A 26,782-nucleotide genomic window follows, 5' to 3' on the forward strand; every position below is an offset into this window, starting at 1 on the left:
AGATTTATCCAAGATTATGCGGATCAGCTTAAGGGGAAGGGAAGTACCTTCATATGGGATGAACCTCAAAATAATAGCTTTGAGATGTTAAAGGTAGTTATAGCATCTGCTCCTATCTTAAAGGTAGTGGATCCCAATTAACCATTCGTGATTGAAACAAGATGGTTCACTTTATTCCAAATACAGAAGAGGTTTAAACTCTAGAATTAGCTAGGCTATTTGTGGAGCATATCTATAGATTATATGGCTACTAGTCGGTATTGTTAGTGAGATCAAGATAACAAATTTAACAGCTATTTTTGGAGTGCTGTGTTTATGAGGTTGGAAACTACTTTGAATATGAGCACCGCGGATCATCCACAGAGTGATAGTCAAACTGAAAGGGTCAATCAAGGCATTGAAAACATGCTTCGATCATATGTAAATAAACGACGAACTAATTGTATAATTTACATATAACAATACCAAACATTTAGCTACAAGTTTTAGTCCATTCATGATGATAATTGGAAAGATAGACCTGAAGAGAGGTCAATATGGGAAAGGGTAAGCAATCTCCAGAGGAGTTTTCCCAATTTTGTTTTTAAGAATGTAAACCGTGCTCAAGGGGAAGGGAATGTTACTTCAACCATAATCATGGAAGCCCATGGCTTGGTTATGGTGAGGCTGGAAATCAAAGGGCTCGACAGTGCTTGCATATCATGGGGCCTAGAGGGCTTGGGTCTAGGGCCACACCTAGGACTAGGAATTTATGAGGAGGTACATGGGGTAGCCCAGAAGAGGGCTTAATGGAAGGGATCCCCTATGGGACACATGGCACCAAGAGTTGAGGCCAATTGTCAAGAACTGGGCTAGGGGAGAGATTTCTAGAGAGAGAAGGAGAGAGAAACAAGAGGAGGCTCTCACTAAGGAGATCTCTCACGAGATCTTAGCTGGGCGGAAAATGACGCTTAGAGCCCTCTATCCTTGTCATCACATTACAAGAAGGCCATCCTAGTGCCAAGGTCCTCTATTGGCACCACCCAAGTATCCTTTATGTGCTATCTAAAGAGGTCCAACCGGATGAGCCAGTTAATCTCTCCATGAGTGATATGAAGGAAGAGAGAGTTGAGATCGTACCTAGCAGGAGGTGGTCCAGCTATATGCCGTGTGTCGTGAACCATCAGGAGACTTTGGTGAGCCAATAGGTGTGTCCCTGCTATGCTAATCGTCATGAAGACTCCCTTGCGAGGATACCATCAATTGCACCATCAGATATAGGTGACTATTTGGAAGAGGGAATTTATCATCAATGGTGGTGTGGCAACTCTACTCGGTTGATCGTGTGTGGTGCTAAGGGCTTACCTTGGATCATGCGCAAGAACATCATGACCTGGGGCCTATCTATCCTTTGCTACATCCTCTCCAATAGTTTAGGTCCCCAAAATGGTGTGCCATACATCAGTGTAGGTGTGACTAAGGTGTCGAAAAGACAACCCTTTCGTCTTGGGATCATGGAAGTGTAACTGGAAACATTATTGCTTAAGGAGGGCTGTGTTGTGTATCCCTGTGTCAACCGCGCCTCTGCTGCTGATATCAACATGAATCTGGGTCCACTGAAAACTACCCCAAGATATGTGTATGATCTGACAATCTCAACAGGTCACCTCTAAAAAGTGTGGGTGTGGAGATGTGCCAAAGAGGTATGAAAGGTCATAAGCTTCGTCTTGCCAACGTTGATCATAAGGTCCTACTATGTACAAAATTCTTGCAAGGCATCCAAATGTTTTTGTAAGCACTCAGCCGAGTCTATGATAAGTACAATGTCATTTACATATAGCAAGAGATTGATCCGGATATTAGGAAGGCTCCCTTTAGAACCACCAAATCTTCCAATGACGGTTGAGATCTCATTAATGAATAGGCAAAATAGTGTCAGAGAGATCGGACATTCCTGCTTCACTTCAATCGTGCTAGACATCTCCTTTGACATGACTCCTGTTGGGGCCCTCATCCATTCAGTGGTGGTCTTGTACATCGCAAAGATACCCCATGTCATCTCTAATGGTACTCCCATGTCATGTAACCACCGTAGGAGGCGAGCTTGAGGTACCATGTCAAAGGCCTTATGAAGGTCCACAAAGCAACAATAAAGGATCCCTGTGTTCGACAGCCTTATGAACGAAGACTACCAAGCATCTCTGATCTGGGTAAGACAAGAGGCTGGATGGGGGTCCGAAACCATCCTTGAAGAGACAATGATAGTGACCCTTCATCTCATAGTACGTAGGCAATCTAAAAGCAAAGTGCTCCTCTGACTCGATCTCCTGGTGATCGCAAAGGGTGCAGATGCGACCATCTTTGGGTATGCCCTCCCACCCGACCACTCTCAATACAGAGTCAGTGTGATGAAACATGGAACGGTCTAAGTGATATCCTCAAGGAGTGAGGGAGGTGGATTCGTGTGCATCCTGGGGGATCGAGTAGGTTTGTATATCGGACTCTATCTGATGGAGATGCGGCGACACAGGGAGGTGCTTCTACGACAGATCAGAGAGCAGCAGAGGTTGGTCAGACCACTACAGGACATAGAGGGTGACCGGGCACTGCGGCATGTCACAGACTTCTATACATTTAAAATATAAAAAGTGATATATTCCATTCAAAACGAATCATACAACAGGTGGGAGAGAAAGTACTCTATCCCTAGCCTCAACAATGTGGCTAAAAAGCCATGGAGGTGGTCTAAAATGCCACAACATCCCAAAAGGGGTCAAATGAAAAAATAATGAGCAGTCCCATGTCCTCATGAAGGATAAAAGTCTCCCACGAGCTGCCAAAGAGGTGCCTGTACACCGCTCCCACTGACTCCTGAGAGTGAAGATAATCTCCCCCCAAATGGAAGCAAGAGTGTCAGTCTCCGTGCATAAATGACTCCCAAGGACAAAAGAACATCGCGAACACCATATCCGCCATAGGGTAATACTAGAAATCACCTCCCAGGCTGACCCTGCAGGTGAAGTAGGCCTGGAATCCTGAGCTGGTACTGGTACCAAAAGTAAGTCCTACGGCTCCATAATGCTAACATCTATGGGACCCCGTCTCTGGCGATACTGCATGGAGAAACCGTGGTCTCCTGGCTCCGACTCATAGAGGGCAAAGGCTCCAAATCCTCTCCCCCATAGGGCAGCGCCCCATGTCATCAGAAAGGACTCGGATGTAACATATGAGAACATCCTGAAGATACCTGTCCAAACCACTCTAGAGCTGGGGCAGCTCCATAAACAATGCTTACTAGATTCCTCTGCCAGCTGACAACGCATACACAAGGAGGGTCTACCCATCTGCTGAAGCCAGGTACCCACAGTTATACCCCTATGAATAGTGAGCCAAAGGAAGTAGGAGACTTTCTTGGCTCTACTGATGCCCCAAAAGTGAGTCCAGTAACTCAGCAAGAGCTCTGCAGTAAGTCCCTATGTGTGCCAATGCTGTGAGGCAGATGGTAGATGATGAGAGTCTCTTTGCTGAAGCCTGTAACCTGCCCTCGTCGAGTACTGGAAAAAAGAAAGAGGACGAGCACCTGCCACCGGTGCAGGCCACGCCCACTCACCTGGGTCCCAGTCAAGCTCTGCAAGAGGTTGACCCTGAAAGATCCAAAGTCTCCATCTAGGATCCTCTGCAATGGTCAACCTGGAAGGATCTGTGGCCCATTCCTTACCAAGGCAACCAATGACCCTGACTCTCTGCCAAAGGAGCTCCTGTCGATCCAAGGGCTGAGTGGGATACAATCTGTGAGAGGAGTCCGTCTTAAAATAAGTAAACGGTGGATGGACAAAAATAGTAGAGCCTAACCTGCCTTCACAGCCACCCTCATCCACGTTTAAAACACCCGAACAACACCATCACAAGGCAAAAGGCATCCATTCAACATCATTGTCTCTACGCACCTCCGGACACACCTCACACTTTGGTCACATTTCCTCTGGAAGCTAAGAAACTCAAAAAGAACCCAATGGATTACACAGCTCAACATGATGCTCCTACTTACTGCGCTCAAGCTCACAAAGCATTCAGATTCATAATGCATCCAGTCCCACAACTCACCGAACAACCACCCACAGAGTAACCACGGTTAGAAATCTTATTATATCTTTCCCACGATCACCAACAAGCACTAGAAATGATGTATTCCGCCATCTCTTGGAGATTCTCAAAGCCAAGGTCTCCTCAGTAACACCGAGTTCCTGCCTGGCCAAAGCTTCTCTGCTCTTAGCATTAGAGTATTTGTGTGCATTCTATGACTAGCCAGTCACAAGCATGCTGCCACCTATGTTATCTTCTTCCTTTATGAGGACTACCTTATAGCTTCACAGCTCAACACAAGTTTACATACGTATTGCAGCCATGCAACTTCTCCTCTACACCATAGAGCACTCGGTTCTGCTGCCCAAACTCCCATTATGTGATGATATTCTGCCTCTAGCTGCTCTCCATCCTCGGAACTGACAATCTCTTCTCCCTCCCCAGACCTTCAATGCAAAGCAATGCAATGATTTCGCACCTGAAGAAAGGTGATTTCGTACCTCCCCAGACCTTCAGCCGCTCACGGTTTTCCTCCTTCCTTGCAACTCTCTCGTCTTTCAACTTCCTCCCATCTACTACGAGCCACTCACGCGGTCCCCCAACTCACTTATGTGCAGCTCGTCCTCCTTCTTCATCAGCATATTGCGATCCTCATCGACTCCTTCTCCCACTCAAATCTCTCCCAGATCCCGTCGCCTTTCATCTCCAACCTACAAAGAGCGACGCCCCCAATTCTCCAAACTCCCTCTCCAACGCAGTCCTCTTCCCAAACCCTTCAGTTCGTGCTGTAGCAACGCCCTCCTGGTCTTTCAGCTTCCTTGCCGTCTCTTCGACCTCTCCTCTTCCAGGAGCCCTCCTGCAGCAACGCGATCCCTTTTCAGAAGCTCTTGGCCCCGATCCAACCACGAGCTCCTCCTTCTCGTTCTCCTCTCCCTCGGCGCTCTCTTTCCATCTTTGCAGCCTCCCTCCTTGTGATCCCCCAGCTCGTCCCGTCTTCAGGCTCCTTCTAGCTGTCGCCTTCATCCAAAAGAGCCTCTCCTTCACGTGAAGCTTCTTAACCAAATCTCCCTCCGTTCATGTGTCCATCCTCCCGAGTGCCCACGTACTCTTTCCGGAATCCTCCTACAAGCTGTCCTCTCCGCGTACGTGACTTCCTGCCAGCTTATCAACGAGAAGCCTCCTTTCTTTTTCATGTAGCATGCATGGCCTCCTTTGATTAAAGCCACGTCATGCATTTCCTTTTTCACCACTCTTCACCCTTCCCTTCAAACTTTATACCAAGGCACTTAAGCACATATTCATTGACTATGTCCACACAATTGCATGTCACCGGCATTTAGCATCTAATCGCCCACTAACCATCCACATATGATGAACACAATCCCGACCTTGGATACCATGAAGTGCTTGAAAGCTGCTTATACAAAATCTGATTGAACGCCAGCAAACACACACACAGGTTGAACATCACACATGTTCATATGTACAAGACAAGTTTGAGGTTTTCAAAAATCTTCACACATCGGTGCCGGTCCTAAACGAACTCCAATGCATAGCCCAGCCTCACTAAAACAACCTGACCAAGTAGAGATGGGATGAACATAGGCTGAATCTGTAAGCATATCCCTCCACCCCTGAGGAATAGCTCTCATGATCAGTAATCTAGTGGCAGCAATTTGTCCAAGTGGCCCGTGTCTATCTCTGATCTCCTCCTCTGACATCTCCACACCTCCCCTGACTGTCACAACCCCCTGAGCATGCCATCTGGCCAAGGGAGTCCTAAGTTCTGTACCAGGGGAAGATCTCTCATACCGAACCAGGGGGTTATGATATAGTGGTTGTCGGGCAATTTCCTCTCTAGAGGAGGGAACTGCTCTGATGAGGTGTTGTCGGAAAAGATCCCATATTTGAATAAGCCTTTTCACAAGTGGTGAGGAAGGCTGAGAATGCTGGTCCGTCAGGAAAATCCAACTGGCTCTACCTGCCCACTGGCCTGCTGCTCTGGGGGTACATTGGTGAATCCCATGCAATAGGAACTGCTTCCACGGCTGATCTCCTAGAGTCAAACCTCTAACAAGAAGTTTGACTAAAAGGGCTTTGCTCTGCAACTCAGGATCAAGAACTCCAAGTCCTCCCTACGAGGCGGGTAAAGTGATAGTATCCCATGAAACCCTTGTTGAGATATCGAGCTCCACTCGAGATATGCCAGGGTGACCGTTGTGTATTTATGTCACCGACTTGTTAGCTGGAGATGCGGTTGGTACACCGCCCACGAATAATAGCTGGATGACAGCTATCCTTATCTACTCTAGTTTGTGGCTCAGTTAGTATGCCACCTTAGTTAGTTGAGTTTGGTTTGAGACCCACATATGGGGTTCTTCTATTTCTTTGTACTAGAGTTCTTTTGGTTTTCACAACTAAGAAGAGGAAAACTGTTTTCAGCCTCCACCTTTGTGTGTATTCCCCCATTGTGCATGTGAGAAAGCCGCAAGTGAGACTCCTTCCCTCTCTCCCACAATCTTCACATGGTATCAGAGCCTTGTTCGTGGTAAGGAGCTCAAGAAAGCAAGCCAAGTTCGTGGTGTCCTGGTAAGAGGACCAGTGTTGCTTTCCTATTTCGAGTTTGGGAGCAAATCTCTGCAGGTAGCACAGCCAGAAGTGCAGGAGTGCACTGTTTCAGATTGAGACGCCCTTCGCGATGTGGCGAGAGCGCAGTATATGATGCGGGAGAGCCCTCAGTGACTTTATTTTTTTGATTTGAGGCCGTTTCGGGGCCCGTTTTGAAGGCGGAGGTTCTTCGCAGGCACTCAGAAAAAGGCCCTGTTTTTTGCTGTGCGACCACTGCGCGGCTAGTCGGTGGAAAGGTGCCGCAGAAATTGCATCGTATGCCTGTGTGCAGAGATATTGGGAGTTGCAGATTCATGCCTATTGCCTGTTGATGCAAAATCGTCACTAGGAAGTGACTGTGTGGTGAAATACCACTCTCGTCGGTTTTGTAGATCTGCCCGTGTGAGGCAAAAGCTGTGTTTTTTGCAGTGACATAATATTTTGCAGTGTTCTGTAATGGCATCTGATTCTCTTTCACAGATTGTCACTGAAAAGCTTGACAAGAACAACTTCCAGGCATGGAAGTTTAGAATGACGAATTTCTTGATGGGAAAAGGCTATTGGGAATTCATTACAGGAAATGAAGAAGAACCTGTTCTTCCTAATGTTCCCAGTCAACAGGAAATGCAGGCATTCAAAGGATGGCATGAGAGAGCCAGGAAAGTTATGTACTAGCTGTCTATCAGTATTTCGGACTCCATGATTGTGCATATTCAGGATGCAAATACGCCAAAGGAGGCATGGGATACTTTGGCAAAAATGTATAGCACAAATACGCAAGCCAGGAAAATGCCACTCAAACAGGAGTTGCACAATGTGCAGAGAGAAAATTTGAGCATAAATGACTACCACATGAAAGTGAAGAAAATTGCAGATGCACTTGCTTCCATTGGGTCGCCAGTGGATGATGATGATTTGGTTTCTGTGACCTTGAATGGTCTAGGAAAGGATTATGCACAGTTCCGGACATCCATTGCCGTCCGTGAAAACTTTCCTGATTTTGAGGAGTTGATTGCTCTTCTAATTTCTGAAGAGCAGAGAAATGGGGGTGCATCTTCTTCAGCAGGAACTTCAAAAGAAACTGTCTTCTACTCAAATGCTGGCAGAGGTAGAGGCAGAGGTAGAGGAGGCCGATCTGCAGGTCGTGGTAGAAATCAGAATATGCAGCAAACGCAAGAAAACCAGTCCTATGCAGGAGGACGTGGTAACTCTAGAGGCAGGGGGAGCCAAAGAGGCCGTGGTGGATGGCAGAGAGGCCAAAATGCAAACAGCAATATTGAATGCTACTATTGTGACAAAATGGGTCATATGGCTAAGGACTGCTATAAAAAGCAGAATGACATTATGAATGGAAAATTGCAGCAAGGCAATTATGCATCCTCTAGTAGACAGGGTGATGACAGAAATGAGCATTTGTTTATGGTGCAGCATATGACAAATTCTGTAACAAGTGCAGAAGAAAGCAATGATGTGTGGTATGTTGACTCGGGTGCGTCAAACCACATGACAGGTCACGCTGAATGGATGCAGGATGCAAGAAAAATAAAAAAACCAGGATTTGTGGAGACTGGTGATGATACTGCACATCCTATTGTGCAGATTGGCAAAATTCCTTTGTCTATGCAGGATGGGAAAAAGAAATACTTGTCTGATGTATTTCATGTCCCGAACATCACCAAGAACCTGGTTTCTGTTGGTCAGATGGTTGAGCAGGGCTTGCAGGCTAGATTTAATCCTCATGGATGCTTTGTTGAGGATATGAAAAATAACGGTCGCTTGATAGCAAAAGGAAAGAAGAAGGGCAGGATGTTTACGTTGGATGCAGACATGCCTGAATTGAGTGCAGCAATGTTTGCACATGGGACCGGTGTAGTTGCAGATATTGATATCTGGCACAAACGCATTGGTCATGTTAATATACAGCGACTAAAATCAATGCAAGCCCAAAATATTGTTGCGGGATTGCCTAAATTCAAGGTTGCAGAAATGCACAAGGTTTGTGAAGCCTGTCAATTTGGGAAACAGGCAAGGAAACCTTTTCCTAGGCATGTTCAAGAGAGTAAAAAGCCATTGGAATTAATCCACTCTAATGTGTGGACTACAAAAGCTGCATCTATTGGAGGCTGTCACTATTTTGTCACATTTATTGATGACTTCAGCAGGAAACTGTGGGTGTATTTTATAAAAAAGAAAAGTGAAGTGTTTGGGCACTTCAAAGCTTTCAAAGCTATGGTTGAAAAAGAAACAGGCCTGCAAATAAAATGCCTAAGGTCAGATGGAGGGGGAGAGTATCTCTCAAATGAGTTTGCAAGGTTCTTGCAGGAGCATGGTATAAAGCAGCAATATTCATGCAGTCATACCCCACAGCAAAATGGAATTGCAGAAAGAAAAAACAGGCATATTGGAGAGGTATCTCGGGCTATGCTAAATGAAAAAGATCTACCAGATTATTATTGGGCTGAAGCAGTTGCTACAGCAGTCTATATAATGAACAGAACTCCCACTGCAGCAATACATGGCATGACGCCAGAGGAGATGTATACTGGTAGGAAACCAGATATTTCTCATTTGAAGATTTTTGGTTGCATTGCTTATGTCCATGTACCAGATGAGTTGAGGTCCAAGTTGGATCCAAAAGCTGAGAAGTGCGTCTTTATTGGTTATTCTCTGCAGCAGAAAGGGTATAGATGCTATAACCCTTCTACACGTAAGTTCACAGTGAGCAGAGATGTTGTTTTTGATGAGATGAGCAGCTGGTATAAACCAGTAAATGTGATGATTGATGTAGATGCACAAAATGGTATTGCTGCACAGAATTCACAGCAGCAATCACAAAATATCAGTGGACCTGCAGTGTCCTCTAGCAGTGGTTCACATACTTCGCCATGGACAGGCAGATTGAGATCAGGAGAATCTCCTCAAAGCAATGCAGAGAGTGGTACGCAGGTATCACGAAAAGGAAAAGAGAAGGTAGATCAGCCCATGTTTGATGTGAATGCAGGTCACTCTTTTGTGGATGGTGAATCCAGTGGCTCAGAACAAAGCATTGATGATGAGTTGGGTATTCCTTCTGTTGTTACACCTGGAGTAAGGAAGACCAGGGATGTTTTGAGAGCACCTGGAAGTGAGCCTATTTTGCGCAGGTCTACCAGGGTTAGGTATCCTGTGGATAGGCTGAAATATGATGGATTTACAGCCGTTCACTATGCCTATATGGTCAAAGTGATACAGGAACCAGAACCCACTTCTTTTGAGCAAGCCATGGGAAATGAAAAATGGGAGAAAGCCATGGATGAAGAAATGGATGCCTTGGATGCTAATGCTACATGGGAATTGGTGCCTTTGCCTAAAGGCAAGAATGCAATTGGCTGTAAGTGGGTTTATAAGATCAAGCACAATGCAGATGGTTCTGTGAATAGATACAAGGCAAAATTAGTTGTCAAGGGGTATGCACAGACATATGGCATTGATTATGAAGAAACTTTCAGCCCGGTTGCAAGGATGGCAACCGTAAGAGCAGCCATTGCTATGGCTGCATCAAAGGGATGGTCTTTACATCAGATGGATGTAAAGAATGCCTTCTTGCATGGTGATTTGCAAGAAGAGGTCTTTATGGAGCAGCCAGCAGGTTATGTTCATGCTACTCATCCTGAGTTTGTTTGCAGGTTGAAGAAAGCCTTGTATGGCTTGAAGCAAGCACCTAGAGCATGGTCTGACAAGATAGGACAGTATCTTGTCACTATTGGCTTTCAGATTTCCAAGGCAGATTTCTCACTCTATGTGAGAAAAACAGAGAAAGGGATTATGCTGCTGGTCATTTATGTTGATGATTTGATCATCACAAGTGATAGTGATGAAGATATCCTTCATGTGAAAATGCTATTGAGGCAGAAGTTTGAGATGAAGGATTTGGGAGAGCTGCGTTATTTCTTGGGCATTGAGGTGATTAGATCACCAAGTGGGATACAGCTCTTGCAGAGGCAGTATGGATTGGACATGCTGTCCAAATATGGGATGACAGGCTGTAAGCCTATTTCAGTTCCTTTGGAGCAGAATGTGAAGCTGAGTACAGATGCAGGTGAGCTTCTGGAAGACCCTACTATGTACAGACGCATAGTAGGAAGTTTGATTTACATGACTATTACCAGGCCAGATTTGAGCTATGCTGTTGGGTTGGTAAGTCAGTTTATGCACGCTCCAAGGAAACCGCATTTGGATGCGGCTAGACGCATACTCAGGTATGTGAAGTCCACATTGCAGTATGGACTATTTTATGAGGCTGGGGTTCAGATACAGTTGCATGGATACACTGATGCTGATTGGGCTGGTAGCATTTCTGATAGACGATCTACCAGTGGATATGTGTTCTCTTTTGGGAGTGCTGCAGTCACTTGGAGCAGCAAGAAACAGCCTACAGTTGCCTTGTCGAGCACAGAGGCTGAGTACAGGGGTGCAGCAATGGCTGCATGTGAGGTAGCTTGGTTGCATAAGCTACTCTATGATATGCATCAGTCTACAGATGGGCCGGTTGTCATTTATTGTGACAACATGAGCAGTATACACTTGGCAAAGAACCCAGTCTTTCATGCTAGAACAAAGCACATTGAGGTGCATTATCACTATGTGCGGGAGAAGGTTTTACTAGGTCTTATTGATCTAGTTTATGTCAGCACAGAGGATCAGGTAGCTGACATATTCACGAAAGCATTGGGCGCAGAGAAGCTGCGCAAGTTCAGAGACCTGCTTGGTGTGCAGGATTTGGGATTGAGCTCGAGGGGGAGTGTTGAGATATCGAGCTCCACTCGAGATATGCCAGGGTGACCGTTGTGTATTTATGTCACCGACTTGTTAGCTGGAGATGCGGTTGGTACACCGCCCACGAATAATAGCTGGATGACAGCTATCCTTATCTACTCTAGTTTGTGGCTCAGTTAGTATGCCACCTTAGTTAGTTGAGTTTGGTTTGAGACCCACATATGGGGTTCTTCTATTTCTTTGTACTAGAGTTCTTTTGGTTTTCACAACTAAGAAGAGGAAAACTGTTTTCAGCCTCCACCTTTGTGTGTATTTCCCCATTGTGCATGTGAGAAAGCCGCAAGTGAGACTCCTTCCCTCTCTCCCACAATCTTCACAACCCTGGCCCTAGTGTCCGCAGAACCATCACCACCACTCCACTTCCAACATGACGCAACATACCACATAGTCGCTAGTAGAACCTAGTTGAGTACCAGCGCTCTTCCGGCCAAAGAAAGTCTAGCCGTGCTCCAGTAGGCTAGCTTTCTCCGGATGCTCTCAAGAACTGGGGCAAACTGCTGCGTCGGGGACACCTCAATGCCAACCTGAAAGCCTAGATATCTCATGGAGGTGCCTCTGGGAATCCATACAAAGCCTCTGTCTCCTCCCCATGCTTGGGTATCCTGCTGAGCTCCTGTCCAGATGCCTTTTGATTTGTTCCAATTGACAAGTCCTCCTGAGGCTAGGCAGAACTTGTCAATTGAATCCGCAGCAGTAGCAAGACTAAATGCATCTCCTTTGACTGTCAGTGCCGTATCGTCAGCAAACTTAGTGTCCAGAAGCTCCTGCTCCTGCCGGATAGGCAGATGGAGGCCCAAAGTGCCATGACTGGTAGCCTGCATAAAGTATCCCATAGCCTCTGCTACGAAAAGGAAAAGGTAAGGTGCAAGCGGGCATCCCTGTCGTACCAATCTGGATAGCTGAAAAGCCGGTCCTCTGCCTCCACAGACCACCATCCTGCTAGAGTGGGAGTGAAGTGAGGAGACCCAAGAAATCCATCTATCATTGAAGCCTAGCCTCCTCATAGTGCCCTCCAAGAAACCCCAGTCCACCCTATCATAAGCCTTCTCAAAATCGAGGAGAACTGCAATCTCTTGCTGACTCTCTTTCGCCCAGTGATGAGTGGCCTCCCAAAAAGTGAAGATGTTATCCAAGATACTCCGATCTTGGACAAATCCTGTTTGAGTAGCTCTGATGATATCTGGCAGCATAGGCTTTAGGCGAAGAGCCAAGGTCTTCGCTAGGAACTTGTAGGCTGTCCGTAAAAGTGTGATGGGTCTCCAATTACGAAGGAACTGTCTTGTCTCCCCCTTTCGGGATAAGACAAATCAAACCTGTGGATAATGTCTCGCCCAAAGATCCTGAATCAAGAGCCTCTGAAAAGGCTGAGAGTAGATGAGGCCCAATTGTATCCCAAAGAGCTCTAAAAAGAAGTGGCGACAAACCGTCCTTCCCCGGGCATCTGTCTCTGGGCAGCTCATGTAACGCATCCATGATCTCCAAGAGTGATAGTGGGCTATCCAAAACATGACTCATCCTGTCTGAGACCATGAGGGGGACATGGCTCCAAATCTCCTCTCTGGCTCTGATCATCTCCTCGGTGACTGGATCGGCGGTGTAAAGAGTGGAGTAAAAATCAAAAGTGATCTCAAGAAGACGGTGAGGGTCCGTCTAAAGAGACCCAGCCTCATCCACAAGTCTACGAAGGCTGTCCGAAGAGTATCTCTGACCCACTGCCCTGAAGAATTCTCTAGAACATCTAACCCCCTTCTGAATCCAGAAAGTCTGCTGAGAGTAAAACCTGAACTGGGCCCTCTTGCCTTGAATCTCCTCTAGTCTCTCCTGAGCCTCCGAAAGCTGCCCTCTGATGAAAAGAGAATGAGGAAAACTCTGAATCAATCTCTGAAGTCTGGATACCTCTGCTCTTGCATTCCGATCTCTAATTCTGAGCTTTTCCTTCTCCTCTTTTGCCCTCAACTGGCAGGCCATGCTAACTCTAGCCAAAGCCCTCTCTACCCACAACAACCAGCCCTGATCCACAGGAGTGTCCACTGACAACCAAGCCTCTCTCAACCGTTCCACGAACTCTGTATCCTGAAAAACAAAGTCTAGAACTCTAACAGAGCCTGTGCTCTCCAATCGAGAGGTAGGAAGAATCTATAATAGGACTGGAGCATGGTCAGATAAAACATAACCCGGGCGGATCCCAATCTGTCCTCCTCTGGCCTGACCCCAACTGCCAATATAAAACCTGTCAAGTCTGACCAAAGAAAGAAAGCCATGGAAAACCCCGGACCAAGAGAACTGAAGATTGTCTGCCAATTGACGGATGTCGTCCAATCGAGCAGCATCATGAAGTCTAGCATGCAAAACAAAACTATCCCACTCCACTCTCTCCCTATCGGAAAGGCCACCCTCTGTCTGACCCGACTTGTCTTCAGCGAATTCAACCATGTTGAAGTCACCTCCAACAATCCAGGTGTCTGCCTGAGGAAGGGACTCTCTAAGCTGTCTCCAAAAAGCGACTCTCTAAGCTGTCTCCAAAAAGCACGTCTGTGAGCTGGATCCGTGGGAGCATACACATTAAGAACACCAACTGCTGTGTTCTCAATATGAAGAATAACATAGCATGCTCTGCTCTCTACTAGTGTACCCTCTTGGGTGATCTCTGAGGCCGACCTAGCTGAAACTGAAATGCAAACTCCTCCCCTCGTGCCATCCGCTGGGCTCAAATAAGTCCGGCTCTGTCCTCTGAGTAAGGATCTGCATCTGTCAATCCTGTCCTGGGAGAGCTTATGCTCCTGGATAAGCACAATGTCTGGAGGGGACCCTGAGGAAATAAACCGAAGGGAGTCCCTAAGCAACTGCAATCTAGGAGCTCCCAATCTACGACCATCCGCATCTTTTTTCCGAAAAAACAGTGCTAATTATATTACTTCGAGAGCAAGATACAAAAGGTCAGCTTGTAGCTGACGGGTTGCGTTCACAAATCAGACACAGCCCAAAAAGGTACAAAATAAATCACTATCTCACGGAGGGATAAGGCGAGTGTGAATGAACAGCCAACGGGGTGGTGAGTAGCACCACCGAAGGCCCTGCGAAGTCTGCTCGAAGAAGAGGCCCTGTGTGTCCCAAGCCCGGAGGAAGCGTCTCCGCTTCTCCAGGCCGGCCCGGGAATCTCCCTGAATCTGGTCCCACTGGCCTCTGAGTGTATGAATAATCTCACTCCAGATATCCGTCATGATCTGGGCAGTCGATAAGGAGGTGCCACCGAGGATCTGCGCGCAACGCGAGGTCCAAATGTGCCATCCTGCGATGCTGCTAATAATCTCCCAGACTGGCTGCCTCTCCTGAACTCCTGTATCAGCCTCTGCTAGGTGCTGCGGGATACCCTCGAGCGGCCCCCACGTCCCCTGTGTGATAAGGAAAGTGGGGTCCTGCCGGCAAGCCTCGAATAAGTGACGAAAACCAGGTGCTGTGCTGCACCAACAGAATGCGCCCCAAGTGATCAAACCTAGCTCCGGTGCTGCGCGAGTAAGAATCCCGAAAGTCCACCTCCACACTTCCTGGGCGCGAGTGCAGCTCCACAGGCAGTGTTTGGGTGACTCCTCGTCGTCGTGGCAGATCTGACAGCATCCGTCCTGGCCTATCTTCCGCAACCAGCTCCCCACTGGAAGATCTTTGTGGGCAAGAAGCCACAGGAAGTAGGAGATCTTCCGCGGCCGCCAGCACTCCCACAAGGCCTTCCAGAAGGCCTGCAAAAAGAACCTAGAAATACCCTGTGCATACCAGTTGGGCCGCTGGGTGGGGGGGCGGCTCTGCATCCTCCCAAGAACTCGCCTGCCCAGAGTCGTGCTGTAGGCAAAGAAGGAGGTCGGCCCCTGTCCTGTCACAATCTCTGGCCAACTCCACTTCCCAATCAAGCTCTGACAAGGCCCGCCCCTCCCAGAGCCAGAGTCGCCAAAGCTGCATCTGATCCTGCTCAATGCTAGGATCGGTACGCCAGACCTTCCCAAAAAGGCCTACAACTTGAACCCTCTGCAATGGGAGTAGAGGGTCGATGAGCGCAGCCTCTCTCCTGAGTCGTCCATCCCCCATAACCGCGAAGAAGGAAGTAGAGGAGTCGTCCATACGTCCTGCGACCACCAGTGGGATGCCACGGGGGGTGAACTGTCCCAGCCAACGGACGTCACCAGGCATGAGGATCTGAGGCTCAGGTGGAACCAACCAATCAGCTGGGATCGCGCCGTCGATCTCTATGCGTCTCGCCTGGGCTCCCCGTGCACCTCCAGCTGCGTCTGCGAGATCAGCCGTCTCCAGATGTCTGTACGTGTCCCTCCAAACTCGAAGGGACTGGGCTGGCCCCCTCATCCAGTCCTCCCACCTGATATGTGATCTCTCCCCCAACTGAAGACCCTCAGCATCTCTGACCTGATCGTTCCAAATAAGCGGCTGGCGATCGATCTCCTCCTGGCAGCTAGGCAGGGACTGAATGAGACTGAGACGGAGTCGCCTCCAAACCATGAGGAGGCTACGAATGAGTGGGGAACGGGGCTGAGTGAGCGGGGCGGAAGTGAAGATCCACCTGAGGGACGGTAACCACTCTCCACCTCGGCGCAGGACACAAGAACCGACCCCCTGCTGAAGTAGCATCTTCCACGTCTGCCCCCCCGGGGTCAAACCACGGATGACTAGCTTGCCTAACAAGGCCTGACTCTGAAGCTCTGGATCGATGACCCCTAGGCCACCCTCAGCCTGCGGAAGAATGACTGTCTGCCAAGCAACCCTGGCTCTGGTATCTCTGAGGCCATCCTCACCGGACCAAAGGAAGTTCCGAACCAGCCTCCTGAGCTGTGCCACACTGGATCTCGAGAAACACCAACAGGACGCCACATACCAAGCCGTGGCTAGGAGGACCTGGTTGACTACCAGGGCACGACCTGCAAGGGAAAGCTTAGCAGTGCTCCAGAAAGCCAGCTTCCGTCGGATGGAATCTAGCACCGGGAGAAACTGCTGAGCTGGCGTGATGTCCAGGCCGACCTGAAAACCAAGATATCTAGCTGTCTGTCCCCGTGGGATCCACCTAAAACCCAAAAACCTCCCCCACTGAGAACTTGCCCCGGGGTCTGTGAGAAAACCAACTGATTTGTTCCAGTTGATTTTCGCACCAGCAGCCAAGCAGAAGACCTCCAGGGCCATCCTCACCCTCTCCAGCATCATCTCATCGTCCTCGACAAACAGGGCTGTGTCATCCGCGTACTCCAAATCCAAGAGCTCCGTGTCCTCCCGGAGTGGAAGGCGAACACCCCTGATCCCTGTAGACCTCGCTTGAAGGTAGTAAGTCATAGCCTCGGCGAAGAAGAGAAACAGGTAAGGAGCGAGGGGGCAGCCCTGACGCACTGATCTCTCCAAGGTAAAGCGCTCACCCATCTTGCCTCCAATGATGACTCTGCTAGAAGCTGTCCTGTACAAAGCAGAAATACCCTGAATCCAACCTGCTGGGAAACCTAGCCGCTCCAGAGTCCCCTCCAGAAAGGACCAGTCCACTCAATCGTAGGCCTTCTCAAAGTCGAGAAGTAGGATGGCAAGGTGTGATCCGCTATGCTGAGCCCACTCTGAAAAGGTGAAGACATTATCCAGGATACTGCGATCCTGGACAAAGCCTGTCTGAGTGTCATGGATGAGGTCTGGGAGTAGAGGCCGAACTCAGGCGCTGATCATCTTGGTGAGGATTTTGTAGGCAGTGATAAGGAGAGTGATCGGGCGCCACTGACGGATCTCCTGTCTATCTCCTCCCTTCGGGATGAGGCAAATCATTCCCGAGGAAAGGCTCTCTGGCATATAACCGCTGCTGAAAATCCTCTGAAGAGCTGCTAGGAGGGGCTGATGGATCTGGTCCCAGAAGGAGGTGAAGAATGCCCGGGATAGCCCATCCTCTCCTGGGCATTTCTGTCCGTCGATGGCCATCAAGGCCTCCAACATCTCATCCGTGGAGAACGGTGCCAACGTCGCCTGCATGCTAGGCTGTACCAGGGAGGGAGTGTGCCTCCACACCTCCTCACGGGCACGTCGAGTACGAGGGGCAAGCGGCTCCTGCTGGAAAAGGGTCCTGTAGAAGTCAGTGGCCATCCCCATGACCTCTCCCGGATCCGTAACAATGTGTCCCTCCGCTGTCCTGAGACTCCGAAGCTGATCACCTGCAGCTCTCTGACCATGCGTCCTGAAGAACTCCCTGCACATCCGGTCACCCTTCCAGGCCCAGAAGGAGAGAGAGGCGTGATAGGAAAACTTTGAGCGACGCTGGAGTGTCTCCTCAAGAAGGGCTCGGGCTCGAAGGGCCTGGATCCGGAGCTCCTCCGAGCCCGGGGAAGCCTGCTGGAGTCGCTGAATGGAGGCGAGGTCCCTCCGAAGAGCTCTCTCTCTGCCCCACCACTCCTGTCGAACCTGTAGGGCTGCGAGCTGGCAAATCTGGCTGGACTCCTGCAAAGCCTGCGCCACCGAACCCACCAAATCCACGCCCTCGCCCCAGTCTCTGTCCTAGAGACTGCAAATGCTGCTGCGTACGTCCTCCCTCGAGAAAATGGAGTCGGGAATCCGGCCAGAGCGGGGGGGAAGGGTTTGAGCTGCCGAGTCTAATGATAAGAGCACAGGCGCATGGTCGGAAAGTGTCATCCCTGGAACTATACCCGCCTGACCGCCTCTGCTGATGGCCCAGTCACTGACATAAAATCTATCCAGCCTCTCCAGGAGTCTACCTCCTTCCCTGCGGAAGCCCCACGAGAAGTCCAGGCTCCCGTGCCACCGTCGGAAGGACGGGTCTCGCCAACTGTCCCTTCCTCCTGTCGCAAAGATAAAGGAATCCCAAGCGGACTGCTCTGCCTGAGACATACCTGTAAACTCCGGTCCTCTGCCTTGCTGGTCCTCCAGGGTCTCCAGATTGTTGAAGTCGCCTCCAACAATCCAGGAATCCATGTCTGGGAGAATCCCTGTAAGTGTCCTCCAGAAGGTAACTCTACAACGGAGATCTGTGAGAGCATAAATGTTGAGAACTCCAACTCTGGAGCCCTCCAGATCCAGGCCTACCCAAAGGGCACGGCCTGGTATCAGCGTGCCATGACCGAAAACTCCCTGGGCTAGCTGCTCGCCCACGGAGATACAGACACCACCACACCTCCCCATAGCGCCGATCGAGGGCTCCCAATAAGTGTGAGAGCGTCCAGGGAGAATCTTCCCGCATCTACGGGAGTGAGCCGCAGAAAGCTTGTGCTCCTGGAGCAGAAGTACATCCAAACGACCAATCACTGCTGGCTGAAGTTCCTGTCTCAAAATGAGCTTCCTGGGACCACGGGTGCCGAAAGAGTGAAACCCGTTCACATTCCAGGATACGAGGTGTAGGCTCATGGTGAGGACTGGGAGGCTGCAAACAACTGTCTGCTCGCAGTCGAAGTCGAAGAAGAAGCTGACATGTCGGAGTGGAGGCGCTGACGCTTATGGGAAGGTTTGGAGGGGGAAGTGGGGTCGTCATGCCCATCCTTCAACACCTTCAGCAAAGGCGAGAGACCTTTGGTGCCATGAGCGAAAGCTTTCTCGAGCCAACTCGAGATCTCTGAGGTGGACATACCATAGAAGGCGTGGAGTTTCTGAGGAGTCCAGGCTCTGACATCTTGGGGGAGGGGCCAAGACAGGGGGGGCCTGAGGATCACAATCAGTCTGAAGCGTTTGGCGGCGCAACGCCACCGCAGGCGCACGTCACCCTCGGACCACTGAGTCTCGAGAAGCTGCCCACCGGACGGGCCTATCCAGGAGCAAACCTGAGCATGTGTCTGCTCCCTGAGAGCCTCCCAGACCGAGTCGTCTGTCCAGGTCTCGGTGCCGTCGCTAAGGAACGTGAAAGCAAAGCTAGGGCCATCCCTGGGGGCCAAGGCGGCTAGCTTCCCATCCGCCCCTTTGCGGAGCAGGAAGATACTGATGTCGAGGCAAGCAGGGAAGGTCCCGAGGTCGGCCACATCCAAGTAGTCCTAGGGGCCAGATCTGTAAAAGTCGCGGGGGAGCGCTCTCTCCTGAAGCTGAGGCTCGTCAGAGTCTGCCTCTGAGGGGCTAGCGGACGGAGAGGCCTGCACCGGTGATGGTGTAGACTCAGGGTGTCCTGCCAGCGGAGGGGGAGGGGGAGGAGGCTGGGGAATAGGCAACTCAGGCTCCTCAGGGGCGACTAGCGAGGGAGGAGGAGGAGGGGGAGCGGGGGCTGCCCTCGGCTGAGGAACCGTCTGTGCATCTAGCTCTGCGGGAGGGCTAAAAGAAACGGGGGGGGGGAGAGGGATGGGGATGCTGAGAAGGAGGGGGAGAAGATTGAGGAGGACGAGGGTGGGGCTGAAGCTGCGGGTCGGGAGATATGGGTGGCAGATGGGGGATGGACTGGGGCTGAACGAGAAGAGGCTGAGGAGAGGAGGAGAGGGGGACCTGAGGCTGTGGAGGGCGGACTACTGTCGAAGAAGATGCTCTCCCAGGTCCCTGGGGCGGCTGCCTGTCGGGTCTTTGAGGTGCAGCTGCAGAGGTTGGGTAGCCTCGGCCTCTTTGCCTTTATCAGAAATCTTCTCGTTCTTTCCTCTTTTCCTTCTAACCTCAGTCCAGCCGCCAGCTAACTCTGGTCCAGGCTCTGGCTGCCTCTGCTCCTCCTGGCGTGGCTGCCCGGAGGGGGGGGGAGGGGGCAGAGAGGGGGGGGGCGGGGGAGGCCGAGAAGAGCTGGCGAAGCGTGGACAAACAGCCGCCAGGTGCCCAAAGCCGTGACACCTCAGACACTGTCCTGGCTGTTCGGTGACCACCATGCTCTGGGTGATGCTGCCGGCATCTGTCACGATCTCGATCACTGCTGGGAGAGTCGCAGGATCCGCCACCGCCACACGGACTCGGGGGGCTCCTGCCGTAGTCACCGCATCGGCGAAAGTATCGTGCATAACCCAGCCAAAGTGGGAGCCCAGGTCCCTGACAATCGGCCGCAGCTCAGCAGCAAGACCTGGAAAAACAAGCGTCACTGGATGACGAGGTATACGAAATCGAGCATCAAAATCTGCTGCGCTAAATCCACGGTATCACGGGACTATCATGATAATCTTTCCGTCCACTGACGTGGGGGAGCCAGCAATCAGGTTGCTCGCCGCTTTCGCAGTGGAGAGTTTGAGCCAGAAGATGCCCCTACCCATAAGGGCCACCTCCTCAATATGGCCATCCTCTAGCCTGAGAGTGGAGCCTGAGAGTGGACTGGAGCCAGTTCCTGATGGCTGATCTGGAGGGGGAATGTCCAATGACTCTGCCATACACAAAGGTAAGGGCAAAGTCATTGGAAACCTCCTGAACCCGAGATGATTGTCGCTCTGTCAGGATGACGCGGTAGGCATCTGGAGAGGGAGGGTCCGTCTGGGCCTCCGGTTCCGGGCAGGGAGCCGCCATACCGCCAAGACAAACTGCGAGGCTTCCGGTGAGGAAGAGGCTGCCACCCAAAAAAAGAGGGGGATAGAAGCGGAAGGGTGGAGCCTGGGTGTGGCGGGAAGGATGGAGGGCGGAGGCGGAGGAAGCGGGAAGGGAGGGCAGGAAGCGGAGGTGGCGCGGGGTGAAGAATTGTGGGCGGGGAACCGGCGAGGTGGGGAGGCGGAACGAAAGCGGAGGCGGGGGGGAGGCGGAGTGGGACGAGAGGGCGGGCGGAAGGCGGGGGAAGGGGTGGGACGGGGGGGCGGGGTGGAGCGAAGGGGCAGGGGGGGCGGAAGCGGAGGGCGGGAGGGGGAGGCGGGGGTGGAGCGGAAGGGCGGAGAGGCGAGAGGGGCGGGGATGGAAGGCGAGGGTTGAGGGGACGGGAGGCGGGGGTGAGCGAGGTGGTAGCGGGGTGGTGGAGCGGAAGGCAAGGGGGGGGGGGGGAGGGTACGGAGTGGGGAAGGGAGGGGGTGAGCGTAGCGAGGGGGGGGGCGGATCGGGGAGGAGTGAGCGTAGCGAGGGGGGGCGGAGCAAGGCGGAGGTGAGGGGGAGGGGGAGGGGGTGAGGCGGGGTTGCGAGGCGGGTGAGCGGAGGTGCGAGGGGGGGGGTGAGGTCGGCGGGGGGTAGAGCGGCGGTGAGGTGGGGATGGCGAGGGAGGGCGCGGGCAGCGGCGGGTGAGGGGGGCGGTGAGGGCGGAGAGGCCGAGGGGGGCAGTGAGGGCGGAGGGGAGGGCTAGGGGAGGTAGGAGTACGACGAGGGGAGGGGAAGCTCGCAGGAGCAGACGACCATCCGCATCTGAGGTAAATCTGCGGCCGTTCAGTCCTCTCACATTCCAAGATATGATGGACAACCTAGACATCGGATGGAAGTGAGGGTGTGCCAGTGGCAACGACATAAAACTCTCTCTCTGACGGCTCAATCCAAAGTCGGTCTCTGATCAAACTCCAAATCTGTCCCAACTCATGTAAAATGGCTCCATCCAAGGGAATAGTACTCTGGCGCGAACCAAGGAGCTGAAAGTCAAACCAACCAGCACTCTTGGGCGAATCAAAGTCTCCCTGAATCTCAAAGAACAGAAACAGAAAGGCCCTGCCACCGAAGCCAGGTCGAAGAGTCCTAGGGCAAGAATGAATCTGCGAGCCGACAAAACGGTGAACCGATGAAAACTGAGTCATGCTCATAAGCTGTCTAGCAATCTCACTATCAAGTAACTCAGCTGACCAGCTTTCGCTCCCCCGAGATCGAAAGCTACCAGCGGAGAAACGAAGAACATGCCCCTCTCTAGAGAGAGTAGCTGATCCCAAGTACTCCTCTACCTCCTCTGACCATCAACAAAACACCGGTAGAAGTTCCAATCGAGTGAGGGAGTCTGTGATAACCCCTCGAGCCAAAAAGGGCCAAAACTCAATGAGCAGATCTCTGTCAACCATCCTGGGGTCAGCAGGTCTAGGAGTCTGAAGAGCTGAAAAGGGCTTAGCCATCCTGACTCTGCTCCTGAAATAGGTGAGAGGGAGAGGAAGAATCTGCGATGAGGTGCCTGTCCGCATGGGTGACTGAAACTCTCGCTTGATCTCATCTGCTAGGATCGCCCAATCCTCACGGTACTGAGCAAAATCTGTGACCGCACTCGCAAAAGATCTGGATACACCAAGAGTGAAAAGCTGCGAGGACGAGGCTGTGCTGGGAGGGATATCCAAAAGGACGCTCCGCATAGCAACAAAGGAAGGTACTGTGTGACGGGGCTGTGAAAGGGGTCTCGAGGGAACCTCGTACAGGCGCATGAGATCCTGGGACGGGCTCTGACTCTGACCTGTGTCATAAAATACCACTCTCTCGGGCTGCTGGGGAGAGGCATCCATCACCGTAACTGCAGCCTGAGCAGTCTCTTGCTGAAAAAACTGTCTCCGTAACCAATATCTGAGACTCCGGGGTAGTGGTGTCTAGTGTCATCAAATCTTGAACTAGTATCTCCTGCTCAGTGAGAAGACCTGTCTATGGATGGTCCTCCGCATCTCCCCTTTCCGGGGTCTCCTGCACATGTAACTCGACACCCTGATCTACCGTTTCCTGCACAGTGTCAAGACCTGCCTGGTCCTCTACAACTCCCCTTTCCGGGGTCTCCTCCACAAGTGACTCGACTCCTTGAGACCGTCTCCTGCACCGTGTCAAGACCTGCCTGCGGATGGTCCTCTGCATCTCCCCTTTTCGGGGTCTCCTACACATAAGTCTCAACTCTCTGCCATCTGTGAGCTCGTACCTGGGGCTGCTCGTGCTGCTGGCTCTCCCTCTGTCTCCGTCTCCTCCGAGCTCTCCGTGAAAGCTGTTGCACTGGAGGCACCTTCAGGTCCTCTGATTCCACTGGAGGCCCACCCAGAGGAGTCTCCTCTCGTTCTGCTGAATGAGTCGAAGCAGGCTCAGAGACCCCTGGAGGCTGAACTGAAGGCTTTGGGTCTCTCGTAGGGTGAGAAGGATCCAGAGTCTCTAAATGAGGCCTACGACTAGGGCGATCCCTAATAAAGTGACCTCTCTTCCGACAGAAAAGACACTGATCAGGAAGCCCCTCGTACAAAACCCTCTGTTGCATCTGGACCCCATCTCCCGTGGAGTACGAAATCAAAGTAGGCAAAGGTTGAGGAGGGGGGAACTCTGAAGTGAGTCTAACCCTCGTAACACCTATACCAGCAAGTGACTGAGCATAGGAAAGTCTAGCGCCTGATGGGATGACTGTACCTACCACGCTAGCCATATGCTCCACAGCTCTCCGACAAGAGCTAACCTCATCAGGAAGTCCAGGGAAAAGCATACAAAAAGAGACCTGACGCGGTCCCGGGGACGTAGTACTAAAGTGCTTCCGCTAAGGCCACAAATGGATGACTCTGCTCTGAAACTGAATCGGAGAGCTCATAAGTACTCTTTGAGCCTGCTCTGCGGACTGAAGGCCAAAAGAAAAATACCCTCTGCCAAGCAATCGAAAAACTGTAACTGAGACACCCAATGAGGCCATGCTGGTGTACACCCAATCACGTAACTGTTGGCCTCTATCGGGGAGAAAGCCAATGATGTGCGTCAAACGAAAACCCTCCTCCGCTACCTTAATCATCTGCACAATGTCGGGAGGAAAAGAAACTGTGACTTCGATCTCCTCAGGTTCGGCGACGGGAGTGGCATTAGTGTCCTCCATTGTCTCAGCTTGCGCTGTCCTGAGGGGAGGAGCTATCTCTCCTGAAAATACCCACCAAGAACTCGCAACCAATCACTAGAATTCCAAAAAACCCCCTGGTTAAAGAATGCTCCCAACTTCAGCCTGCGAGGAATGACAACAGACCACTCAATGCAGAAACAAAAAACCTCCGCCAATGCTTGGAAGCAGCCCAGGAACACAGCTCCCCGGAACTCACGCAGAACAGTCCCGGAAGAGGGCCCTGAAGCCCAACCTGAGGTGCAAGGGAGGGGGCAGACAGCAGCTACTGGCGGCCTGAAGGGTGTCCTAGAAGGCAGCTAGAAGGGGCAACCTGAAGAAGGCACAGCAGGGCGCGACCTGCACAGCGGGCTGAAGGGGGGGGCGCAATGCGAACAGGCTAAGGGGGGCTCGACCACCAAGGCGCCCCTGTAGCAGCCAAACGGGCTGAGAGGAGGCGCAACGGGAGCAGGCAAGGGGAGGCGACACGCTACAGGGAAACCCATGCAGCCTAGGCAGCACGGCGTTGCCAAGGAGCAGATCGCGGCTAAGGGGCAGGGCGCTGCCAGGGGTGGCTGATGGCGACGGACGAAGGCGGGGGGCAGCAGCAGACGAAGCTCCTCCTACGATCTCCTGTGCACACAATTTTCTAAAAAGCTTCTATACATTTGAGTCAGCCCTCGGACACAGTGGAGTGGTAGCTAATATGAGAGCAGTATGGATGAGCAACCGGCACAGTACCGCTGAGAGAGGGATATAGAGGCCACATGTGCAACAGAGAGCCCCCAGAGTACACTCTATTGAGGTCTGACCTATCACAGCTTTCCTCAGAGGAGACCGACAGAGACGAGGGATCACTCTAGACATAGCCCGGAGAGTCCAGAGAGCGAGGAGACCGTGCTCCCCAGACAGCTTGACAGATGCAGATACGAGATATATTCACAGCCCACCAGAGAGCCATCACTGTACCAGGCTTCAGTTTCGTCCCAGTGCCTGGATATATTGATTGATATGATATGATTATGATTATGATTATGTTTATGATTATGATTCTGTTAGCATAGATTAGTACTCAGCAAGGGTCCTAGCGTACCCTCTGCTTCAGCCCACTGAGGCTTGTATGAGTTCACTTTTCTATGCGCTTTGTCCCATAGGCCCGCGAGGTCTCCCGTGGATGTTAATATATATTTCTTTCTTTCTTTTTCTTTCTTTTGTAAAAGTTGAGCTTCACAGGGAGCTCCTGAGGTGCCAACCAAGTCCTAAATGTGTGTAGTTGTAAGAGATCCTCTCGGATGAGCTCGTGATATGTAAGCGGGATGGACGGGGCCTCGACGTTGTACTAGAATGGAGGTAACTTGTCTATGTGGAGCCCTAGGCTCTCAAACCATCTGCATGTGTGAGAATACCAACACCATTGATCACCCTCTACCACTAGGGCCATGGATGAGGACAAGGCCAACCAAGGAAGCCTATGTCGCCTTGTGGTGCAAGAGCCGTACTGTCTAATGCGGTAGAGATACATGATAGCCTGAAATGCCGCATCGAGCTGTAGTGGGGATGCTCCAAACTCAGCCAAGAATATTTGATGTGAGACTAAGGGCTTACTACAAATCATCCGTGAAAGCATGTGAACTTGAAGCCTCTCAACTTGATCCCACTCTGTCTCTGATAGGTCTGGCCCCCAACAAGGGCTGCCATACATGCCTATTGGTTAGACAAAAGAGTCAAAGAGAAGGGGTTCGGTCCGGGGATCCTAGAATTGAGAATGAAAGCGTTGCTGCTCAAGTCTGGCTAGTGTGGCGTACCCCCTGCTCAATCGGACCTGTAGTTCCGGTTGCATCGTGAAGATCAGGCTGGATAAAGGACCCCCCAGTGTGTGTAGATGCAACCACCTCCACCGGCAATCATTTAAGGTGAAAGGAAAAGAAAGAAAAAAATTAGAGTCTTGGAAAGGCTGAAAGGTCTATGAGACTGAAAAAAACCGGATACAATGAGAAAACTAAGCTGGAGCCACTAAGGCAGCCATCCACACCCAAGACTACCATATGAGACCTAAAAAGAGAGGAGAGAGAACAGGCAGCGAGATACACCAAGATATCTCTGTGGAAGGATGCACATAGAAAATCATATCAATCTACAACAGGCCATGGAAGATCACCTGAGGACCCAATCAATCCTCTAAAACATGACAGCCAAGGAAGACTTCTAGATCCGCGCAGTGATAGCCTAATTCAGCCATAATACTTCCTTGGAACCAAAAATTTTGAAGCTCAAATGCTGAATATACTTTCCCAAAATATCCCATGCAACAAAAATTCTGTATCTTACCAAGGAGAAGAGATGTTGAAAAATCATAAGGCAAAATCATGTGTTCCAGTTTTTTGTACATCTGAACTTTTTACAGTGTCATGCTTGTACTCAACAAAGTAAACAACAAAGACTCAAGTTATCAAAAGAACACAACATATTTTTTGTAGTTCGGGGTTACCAGAAGCAAGGGATCAAGAAAGTAATCGAAGATCACACGGCATTCAGAGGGTGTGATCGGGATCACCAAGTTTGTATCCATCCAGGGACCATACCTAGAAAATTACTAAAAATATAGTATAAACCTGTGGGAATTGACAGTCATACTTTCACTTCAATTTCTGCTTACTGAACTTATAAACACAAATATTC

At 50.9% G+C, this 26,782-nt stretch overlaps 1 protein-coding gene across 4 annotated transcripts in view; it reads right to left on the reverse strand.

Annotated features, from left to right (window-relative positions):
- LOC147894017 (choline monooxygenase, putative (CMO-like)) overlaps positions 1-26,782 on the reverse strand; it is a 192,885-nt gene that overhangs the window by 11,079 nt on the left and 155,024 nt on the right. For 3 of the 4 annotated variants that reach the window (XM_087386195.1, XM_087386192.1, XM_087386193.1), the window contains one exon: positions 26,592-26,685. The exons of the other annotated variant lie outside the window; for it this stretch is intronic. In XM_087386195.1, coding sequence (XP_087242321.1) covers positions 26,592-26,685 — 94 coding nt within the window. The remainder of the gene's footprint in view (positions 1-26,591; positions 26,686-26,782) is intronic. 4 annotated transcript variants of the gene reach the window in all.

Source organism: Dipteris shenzhenensis, chromosome 15 (assembly GCF_047967505.1).
Source record: "Dipteris shenzhenensis isolate YYH24624 ecotype China chromosome 15, Dip_SZ_1.0, whole genome shotgun sequence".
NCBI classification, from domain to species: Eukaryota; Viridiplantae; Streptophyta; class Polypodiopsida; order Gleicheniales; family Dipteridaceae; genus Dipteris; species Dipteris shenzhenensis.